At 41.7% G+C, this 10358-nt stretch overlaps 1 protein-coding gene across 6 annotated transcripts in view; it reads left to right on the top strand.

The window, feature by feature from the left end:
* The window catches only part of CNOT1 (CCR4-NOT transcription complex subunit 1), an 81148-nt gene that overhangs the window by 17516 nt on the left and 53274 nt on the right, over positions 1-10358 (top strand). For all 6 annotated transcript variants that reach the window (XM_017878946.1, XM_017878943.1, XM_017878947.1 and 3 more), the window contains exons 6-9: positions 701-941; positions 3028-3147; positions 4778-4900; positions 5147-5298. In XM_017878946.1, coding sequence (XP_017734435.1) covers positions 701-941; positions 3028-3147; positions 4778-4900; positions 5147-5298 — 636 coding nt within the window. The remainder of the gene's footprint in view (positions 1-700; positions 942-3027; positions 3148-4777; positions 4901-5146; positions 5299-10358) is intronic.

Genomic DNA, 10358 nt, shown 5'->3' with positions numbered 1-10358 from the left:
ATGTTGTTGTTGTTGTTATTATTATTATTATTATTTATTTATTTATTTATTTTTTTTGAGACGGAGTCTTGCTCTGCCGCCCAGGCTGGAGTGCAGTGGCCGGCTCTCAGCTCACTGCAAGCTCCGCCTCCCGGGTTCACGCCATTCTCCTGTCTCAGCCTCCCCAGTAGCTGGGACTACAGGCGCCCGCCTCGTCGCCCGGCTAGTTTTTTGTATTTTTTAGTGGAGACGGTGTTTCACCGTGTTAGCCAGGATGGTCTCGATCTCCTGACCTCGTGATCCGCCCGTCTCGGCCTCCCAAAGTGCTGGGATTACAGGCTTGAGCCACTGCGCCCGGCCTGTTCTCTCTTTTAAATTTATTTTTTGCCATTGATTTGATAGAGAAATACAGCATTTGTTCTCTAGTCTACCCCATGTTATTTTCTTTCTTGTTTTCTTGTGGTATTTACTTCAGTCTCTATCCCCATGTTTTTCATGGCCTGAGGATAGAGTTAGATCTTCAGGCTCAGTTAAAGTCAACCAGATTCAACCTCTTGGGGCAAAAATAGTTCTTAAGAGAGTGCTGTGGACTTCAAACTTCTAATATTAAAACATGACACTAACTTGGTTTTGTGCTGACAAGCTGGTATCACTTATTTTGAAAATTAATCTGTATACTTGGATGTTTATTGATGAAGCATGTTTCTTCCTTTCTTGTTAGGAAGAGCTTGGATTTGATTGAATCTCTGCTGAGGCTTGCAGAGGTTGGGCAGTATGAGCAAGTCAAACAGCTCTTCAGCTTCCCTATCAAACACTGTCCAGACATGCTGGTATTGGCCTTACTACAGATTAACACCTCTTGGCATACCTTGCGCCATGAACTTATCTCCACTCTGATGCCAATTTTCCTTGGAAACCATCCTAACTCAGCTATTATTTTGCACTATGCATGGCATGGGCAGGTAAGATGTGACCTTGTGCTTACCATTTTTTCATCTGAATAACTGACTTTCAGAGTGTTGAGGAAGCTCAACCAGAGAAATTTTTGTTTTTTGCATCCCTGAATTATTATGACTTTAGAAGTCATACTGTCATAAAATTTGTTTTATCTGTTAGAATCATGTGAGGAATAAAATATAAGATCCAAAAAGCAAGGAGGCAAAATAATATTTAATGATTTTCTTTCCTTTTTTTTTGAGATGATGTCTTGCTCTGTCACCCAGGCGGGAGTGCAGTCTGGCTCACTGCAACCTCCATCTCTTGGGTTCAAGTGATTCTCCTGCCTCAGCCTCCTGAGGAGCTGGGATTACAGGCATGCAACACCTTTCCTGGCTAATTTTTGTATTTTTGGTAGAAGCGGGATTTCACCATGTTGGCCAGGAAAGTCTCAAACTCCTGACCTAAAATGATCCATCCACCTAGGCTTCTCAAAGTGCTGGGATTACAGGCGTGAGCCACCACACCCGGTCAATATTTAATAATTTCAGTATTAAGAAAGGTCTATATTGCTAGGGCATCCCTTTTCTTGTTATACTAAGGAACTTAAACATCTATCATGGAGGCAGAAGGTACTGATGTCATATTTTCACGGGAAATGAAAGAAGATCACAGATCAATTTAATTAGCATTCTTTTCTAATTTATCTAAAACCAACATTTACATTTTATTTCAGTTTGTGCTGAAATGCCTTTCAAGCCCCTGTGCTTTTCACCTCTAATTTTGTAGAATGTGTTTGGCAAGTAAGTATTCTTTTGTCCACTGATTTTTTTCCCTCCCCCACTTTTTTTTTTTTTTTTTTGAGAGAAGATCTTGCCCCGTGACTTAGGCTGGAGTGCAGTGGTGCAACCATGTCTCACTGCAGCCTCAACCTCCTGGGCTCAGTCAGTCATCCTGCCTCAGCCATCCCAAGTAGATGGGACCACAGGCACATGCCACCATATCCAGTTAGTTTTTTGAATTTTTGTAGAGACAGAGTCTTGCCAAGTTTCCCAAGCTAACATCCTACATTATATGATACATGTAGAAAAAAAAATTTTTCTTTGCCTTTACCTCAGATGTCCTTTTAGTTACTTTTATCCTTTACCCATTCTTGTAATAGTTTATATTATATACAAGTGCTTTTTACAAATTAATGAAATAAGGCTCTTTATTGTAAGTGAAAAATGATAGCCTTAGTTCTAGGTCATTCAGTTAGTATCTCCTCCTTTCCTAGAGACTCAATTAACATTGTAGACTTAACAGTTTACAAAATGCATGATAAACATTTAACCAAGCATTTGCAGTCCAGATGGTCTTCATTCCCTTCTCACCAAAGCTGTGAGGTAGAAAGGGCTGGTAAACAAGCTGCATCTCCTCACTTGTGATTGAATACTTGTTCTAGCAGACCATCTGCCACTCTAGGACAATTAACTGGGATATTACTTGGACATAGCAATAGTAATGATCTTGCTGTTGCTTCTATGATAAATACTCACTGAGTTCCAGCTATTTGCATCATTCATGGTTGTTTCTGAAAACCAGTCTACCTGCCAGTAAAAAAAAAGAAATGGAATAAAAAAAAAATCAAAGATGCTTGTTTGTGGAAATAAGATTTAGAATGCGTGTACAGGTGCCATTCTCAGAAGTAGTGATACATCCAACACTATAGTGTGCAACATGAGAAATAGTTACCTCAAACTGTTTTGTTTTCATTCATATACCAGTAATTTGCATTTTAAGTAATTATATAAACTTTAACCTCATGTTCACATAATGTAGTTCACATTTTGTTTTTGAAAATGATAGGCAGACTTAATATAGGACAGATAAGTTTGATGAATGACTGTATGACCCAAGTTTAGGAACAGGCTTTATTTGGAATACGTAGACGTAACTTGGCTTTCCCATAAAGAACGTCATGGTAATTACATAGGTTGAGGCCTGAACTTAATGTCAGCACAGGTATACCTGATTTTTATACAAGTTCTAGTAAAATTAACTGGGCATTTGTAATAATATCTATCACAGTGTTTAGCAGTATATCTATTTAATCTTTCTTCTCCTTCTTAGGGACAGTCTCCCTCAATTCGCCAACTTATCATGCATGCAATGGCAGAATGGTACATGAGAGGGGAGCAGTATGATCAGGCCAAATTGTCTCGAATACTTGATGTGGCCCAGGACTTGAAGGTGAGTTCAGCAGGACAGAATGACACCAATTTATTTACTAATGAGAAATAAAGGCCGGGCGTGGTGGCTCAATCCTGTAATCCCAGCACTTTGGAAGGCCAAGGTGGACGGATCCACGAAGTCAGGAGTTCGAGACCAGCTTGACCAAAACATGGTGAAACATCATCTCTACTAAAAACAGAAAAATTAGGCCGGGCGCGGTGGCTCAAACCTGTAATCCCAGCACTTTGGGAGGCCGAGACGGGCGGATCACGAGGTCAGGAGATCGAGACCATCCTGGCTAACACGGTGAAACCCCATCTCTACTAAAAAAAAATAATACAAAAACCTAGCCGGGCGTGGTGGCGGCGCCTGTAGTCCCAGGTACTCGGGAGGCTGAGACAGGAGAATGGCGTAAACCCGGGAGGTGGAGCTTGCAGTGAGCCAAGATGTGGCCACTGCACTCCAGCCTAGGCCAAAGAACGAGACTCCGCCTCAAAAAAGAAAAGAAAACACCAGAAAAAGTAGTCGGGCGTGGTGGTGCATGTCTGTAATCCCAGCTACTCCGGAGGCTGAGGCAGGAGAATCGCTTGAACCTAGGAGGTGTAGGCTGTGGTGAGCCAAGATCGCGCCACTGCACTCCAGCCTGGGCGACAGAGCAAGACTCCATCTCAAAAAAAAAAGAAGAAAAAAAGTAAATGCTTATGTAACAAAGATGCTCTAGGATTCACATGTAACTAGCTCCTAGAATGAGATGAGATTTAGAGGTTTCTTGAAAAGGATAGGAAGGAGAGCGACTTTAGGTAGATAAAAGTGTTTTGATTGATCTTCCATGTATTGTAAAGCTGTTTTATAGTGAAAATTAGCTTTTCTCATAAGTTATGTTAGATGCAGTTTTTGGAGAAACTAGGCATGTTTTTTCCCTTAAGCAACTCTCTGAGAATCAACAGGATCTTTTGATGAATTACTCTTTTTTTTTTTTTTTTTTTTTTGAGATGGAAACTCTGTCGCCCAGGCTGGAGTGCCGTGGTGCCTCTTGGCTCACTGCAACCTCTGCCTCCCGGGCTCAAGTAATTCTCCTGCCTCAGCCTCCCGAGTAGCTGGGACTACAGGCGCCTGCCACCATGCCTGGCTAATTTTTGTATTTTTAGTAGAGACAGGGTTTCACCATGTTGGCCAGGCTGGTCTTGAACCCCTGACCTCAGGTGATCCACCCGCCTTGGCCTCCCAAAGTGCTGGGATTATAGTCCTGAGCCACCATGCACAGCCTAGACTCTATATTATTAATCACTAGGTGCATGAATGTACTGGTGATGTAGTTGTGCTTAAGCCTTTGTTTAGATTTTGAAAAATGGGTAGGGATAATTATTCATGCTTTGAGTCTTATTCTGCTCTAGGTTTAGTTATTTTAAAAAGTATGGTAAAGTTTGTTTGGAAGGTAGTGTCATGTATTCACCTTTAAAATGTGATCATTATTTTAGAAAATAATGACTAATGTTACCACCGAATTGTGCTAAGCTGTTTAAATTGTGACCAAGGAAGTATTAGTAGTGTGTTTTATTTGAACTTTGTGGAAAGCAAGAAACAATGTGGGACAGAGATAGTTTCTTAATTGCTCCACTTGCATTTTCTAATATGCTTTGTCCTTTAGGCCTTGTCAATGCTGCTAAATGGTACTCCATTTGCCTTTGTTATTGACCTTGCTGCACTTGCTTCACGTCGTGAATACCTCAAACTTGATAAGTGGCTCACAGATAAAATTCGAGAGCATGGGGTAAGCAGGATTTGTTCATTTATTTTTGCTCTTAAATTTTGGTGGCTAAAATGGCTAAAGTACAAGTTTCAAAATTTGTGCAGCAGTAATAAACTAAAAGTAGAAAATTTAAAAGAAACAACTTTTAAAGTAGCAATGCAGATGTTATATATTTTGGATTTTAGTTATAGTGCTTGGTAGTTATCTTTAATCCAAAAACATTTAAGATCAATTTTAAATACACTGAGAGACTTTTCTCTTCCTCAGGAGCCTTTTATCCAGGCGTGTATGACTTTTTTAAAGAGACGGTGTCCTTCTATTTTGGGTGGACTTGCCCCAGAAAAAGACCAGCCCAAAAGTGCTCAACTTCCTCCAGAAACTCTGGCGACAATGTTGGCCTGTCTGCAAGCTTGTGCGGGGTAAGAAGTACATGGATGAATATGACTCTCTTTGAATTGATTATATGAATAATTGTAGATTTGTGGAAGAAGAGGTTCAGTGAAAGTTACAGCAGTTTAAGATGGTCCAATGGTATTTAAGTCCAAAGTCCTATACTGTTTATGATACATACTAGATTAGATCCATTTGAGTTAAGGTTTTGTATCTGGTGTGAGATAGAGGTCCAAATTCATCTTTTGCATGTGAATATCCAGTTGTTTCAGCAGCATTTGTTGAGACCACTACTTTCCCTTTGGAATTATCAAAGCAGTTGCCCGTAGTGCATGGGTTTGTTTGTGGTCTCTCTTTTAAGTGGCAAGGTCTTGCTGTCGACCAGGCTGGAGTACAGTGGTGCAATCATAGCTCACTGCAACCTCAAACTCCTGTATTAGGTGATCCTCCCACCTCAGCCTCCCAAGTACCTGGGACCACAGGCACGTGCCGCCCCTCAGCTGGTTAAATCTTCTTCTTCTGTTTTTTTGTTTTTTTGTTTTTGTTTTTTAATAGAGATGAGGTCTCAGTATGTTGCCCAAGCTGATCTCAAACTCCTGGGCTCAAGTGATCCTCCTGCCTCAGCCTCCCAAAGTGCTGGGATTACAGGTGCGAGTCATCACACCCGGGCTATTTTTGGTTTCTTAATTCTATTGATCTGTGTCTCTTAGGCCGGTTCCACAGTCTTGATCACAATAGATTTTCAGTAAGTTTTGAAATTGGGGATTATGAATTTCCCAGCTTTGTTCTTTTTTAAGATTGTTGCAGCTCTTCTAGGTTCCTTGAATTTTCCTAGAAATTTTAAGATCAGCTAGTCAAGGCTGGGTGTGGTGGCTCATGCCTGTAATCCCAACACTTTGGGAGGCCGAGGTGGGTGAATCACGAGGTCAGGAGATCAAGACCATCCTGGCTAACACAGTGAAACCCCGTCTTTACTAAAAATACAAAAAAATTAGCCATTCGTGGTTGCAAGCGCCTGTTGTCCCAGCTACTGGGGAGACTGAGGCAGAAGGATGGCGTGAACCCGGGAGGCGGAGCTTGCAGTGAGCCGAGGTCCCACTGCTGCACTCCAGCCTGGGCGACAGAGTAAGACTCCGTGTCAAAAATAAAAAAGATCAGCTAGTCAATTTTTGCAAAAAATTTGCGAAACAGCCTACTGGGAATGTTGAGAGGATTATGTTGAATGTTTAGCTGATTTTGGTGAGTACTGCCATCTTAATAACGTCTTTTAATAATGTCTTTTAATCCATGAATCTGAGATGTTTTCTACTTATTTAGGTCTTTAATTTTTTTTTTTTTTTGAGATGGAGTTTCACTCTTGTCGCCTGGGCTGGAGTGCATTGGTGCGATTTCGGCTCACTGCAACCTCCGCCTCCCGGTTCAAGTGATTCTCCTGCCTCAGCCTGCTGAGTAGCTGGGATTGCAAGTGTGCACCACCACGTGCATCTAGTTGTTGTATTTTTAGTAGAGACAGGGTTTCGCCATGTTGGCCAGGCTGGTCTTAAACTCCTGACCTCAGGTGATCTGCTGCCTCAGCCTCCCAAAGTGCTGGGATTACATGTGTGAGCCACCACGCCCAGCCTCTTTAATTTTTTTCATTTTCAGTGTACATTTTGCACTGAGTTTGTTAAATTTATTAAGTATTTATTTAACTTATTTTTTTTTTTTTTTGAGACTGAGTCTTGCTCTGTCGCCCAGGCTGGAGTGCAGTGGTGCGATCTTGGCTCACTACAACTTCTGCCTCGCAGGATTAAGTGATTCTCCTGCCTCAGCCTCCCAAATAGCTTGGACTACAGGGACATGCCACCCCTCCCAACTAATTTTTGTGTTTTTAGTAGAGGTCAGGTTTCACCATGTTGGCTAGGCTGGTCTCGAACTCCTGACCTCTAGTGATCTGCCCGCCTTGGCCTCCCAAAGGGCTGGGATTACAGGCGTGAGCCACTACGCCTAGCATTAACTTAATTTTTTTTTGTGTGTATGTCCCCCAGGCTGGAGTACAGTGGCATGATCATGGCTCACTGCAGCCTTCACCTCCCCCCCTCAAACTTCAGAGTAGCTGGCATTACAGGTATGCACCACTATGCCCAGCTGATTTTTTATTTTTTGTAGAGACAGGATTTCACTGTCTTGCCCAGGCTAGTGTTGAACTCCTGGGCTCAAGGCATCCTACCACTTTGGCCTCCAAAAGTGCTTCAATTGATTATAGGCATGACCTTCTGCACCTGGCCTATCTTTGTAGCTCTGTCTGTTACTGAAAGTGGAGTATAGAAGTATTCAAAATTTTTTTTTTCTTTCCTTTGAGATGGAGTTTTGCTCTTGTTGCCCAGGCTGGAGTGCAGTGGCGCAATCTCGGCTCACTGCAACCTCCACCTCCTGGGTTCAAGCAATTCTCCTGCCTCAGCCTCCTGAGTAGCTGGGATTACAGGCATGCGCCACCAAGCCCAGCTAATTTTGTATATTTAGTAGGGATGGGGTTTTTCCATATTGGTCAGGCAGGTCTCGAACTCCTGACCTCAGGTGATCCGCCCACCTTGGCGTCCCAAAGTGCTGGGATTACAGGTGTGAGCCACCATGCCCGGCCCAATTTTTTTTTTTTTTTTTTAAGACAGAGTCTGGCTCTGTCCCCCAGGCTGGAGTGCAGTGGTGTGATCTTGGTTCACAGCAACCTCGGCCTCCTAGGTTCAAGTGATTCTTGTGGCTCAGCCTCCTGAGCAGCTGGGATTACAGGTGTTCACCACCACACCCAGATGATCTTTAAATTTTTAGTCGAGATGGGATTTCACCATATTGGCCTGGCTAGTTTCTCAAACTCCTGACCTCAAGTGATCCACTTGCCTCAGCTTCCCAAAGTGCTGGGATTACAGGCGTGAGCCACTGTGCCCGGCCTCCTGTTATTTTTTTGACCGTCTTTTTCTCCCTTCAGTTTTGTCAATTTTCCTTCATGTGTTTGGGGCTTTGTTTTAAGTATATGTTTTTGCAATTGTTACATACTTCTTTATTTTATTATTTTTGAGATGGAGTCTTGTGTCTCGCTTTGTCGCCCTGGCTGGGGTGTGGTGGCACTGACTTGTCTCATTGCAACCTCCTCCTCCTACGTTTCATTGATTCTCCTGCCTCAGCCTCCGGAGTAGCTGGGACTACAGGTGTGCGCCACCATGCCCAGCTAATTTTTTTTTTTGTACTTTACTTAGTAGAGATGGAGTTTCACCATGTTTCCCAGGGTGGCCTTGAACTCCTGACCTCAGGTGATCTACCTGCCTTGGCCTCCCAAAGTGGTGGGATTACAGTCATGAGCCACCATGCCTGACCTTAATGGTTACGTATTTCTGATGGATTGACCCTTATTGTAAAATGTCTTTGTCTATTAACAGTTTTTTTCTTAAACGTTTGTTTTGTGTGATACTAGTATAACCATTATAGTTATCTATAGTGGTTTGCTTGGTACATCTTCGTTTTGTTTTTGTTTTTTTTCCTCAAGCTATATGTGTCTTAATCTGAAGCAGGTCTTTTTTAGAGAAGGTATGGTTGGAGTGTGTTCGTGAATTTGTGCGTGTGTGTTTACTACATTCTGCCTGTCTTGCATTTAATATATTTATTGACAATGTAGGGCTCTTTTGCTGTTAATCTTTCTATCTCTTGTCACCTTTGTTCCTCTGTTCTATTATTGCCTGTCTTACTGTTAAATAAATATTTTGTAGTGTACCATCTTAACTCCTTTGTTTCTTTGACTTTATTTTTTGTTTTGTTTCTTAGTGGCTGCCTTGGGTATTAAAACTAACATTTCAACTTACTCCAATCTTTTAGTTTCAGTAGGATCCAAAAATTTCCTTTAGTATGGCTTCGTCCCCTTCGCCTTGATTTTTGCCATTATTGTCATACAAATTATACCTTTATACATTATATGGTCACCAAAAGGTTTATAATTCTTGCTTCATGCAGTTAGTTTTTTGAGGCAGGGTTTCATTCTGTTGCCCGCGCAGGACACGGTCACAGCTCAGTGCAGCTTCAGCCCTCCAGACTCAAAGCAATCCTCCCAGGTAGCTGGGACCACAAACATGTGCCACCACACCGGATAAATTTTTTTATTTTTTGTAAAGTTGAGGTCTCAGTATGTTGCCCAGTCTGGTCTGGAACCTCTGGGCTCAAACTGATCTCCCGTTTTAGCTTCCCAAATTGTTTGGATTATAGCAATGACCCACTGCACCCAGCCCGGTTGTTCTTTAATTAGAAGATTCATACTGTCCTTCATATTTACCTGTGTATCTTTGCCAGTATTTTTTCATACGGATTCAGGTCAGTGTTCAGTGTCTTTTCATTTCAGCCAGGATTCTTGAATTTTTCTTGTTTCAGCAGGACTGCTAGCAATGAATTACCTCTTTTTGTTATCTAGGGAATATCCTAATTCCTCCTGTATCTTTGGGGATAGCTTTGCCAGATGAAGGATTCCTGGTTGGCATTCCTTTTCTTTGAATATTTTGAATATGCTCCCCCACTGCTTTCTGTCCTCCATGGTTTCTGATGAGACATCAGCTGTTAATTTATTGAGTATTGTATGTGATGAGTTGCTTCTGTCTTGCTGCTGGTAAGATACTCTCCTTGTCTTTTTTCTTTCATCAGCTTGATTATGTTGTTCTAGGTGTGAATCTCTTTGAGTTTATTCTAGTTAGAATTTATTGAATTTCTTGGATGTCTAGATTAATGTTTTTTTATAAAACTAATGGGGTTTTCAGTCATTATTTCTACAAATCTTTCCGTACCTTTTTCTTCTCTCCTTGAGGCACACTCAGTGGTGTTCCACATGTCTCTTGAGTTCTCAGCCCCTCCCACTCTGCTTTTTTTTTTTTTTCATTTTCTCAGGCTGGATAATTTTAATTGATCCATCTTCAAATGAACTATTTTGTCTGCTTGAATGTATGGTGGGACACGTGGTTAGTGGAACTTTATTACAGTTACTGTACTTTTTCTGTTTGGTACGTTGTAGAGTGTAGTGTTTGATGGGAAAAAACGAATTTCTGTTTGGTTCTTGGCTTTTTTTTTTTTTTTTTTTTTT

The sequence above is a fragment of the Rhinopithecus bieti genome, unplaced genomic scaffold (assembly GCF_001698545.2).
Source record: "Rhinopithecus bieti isolate Rb0 unplaced genomic scaffold, ASM169854v2 scaffold_11161, whole genome shotgun sequence".
Classification (NCBI taxonomy): Eukaryota; Metazoa; Chordata; class Mammalia; order Primates; family Cercopithecidae; genus Rhinopithecus; species Rhinopithecus bieti.
This window is presented reverse-complemented; position numbering and strand designations above follow the sequence as displayed.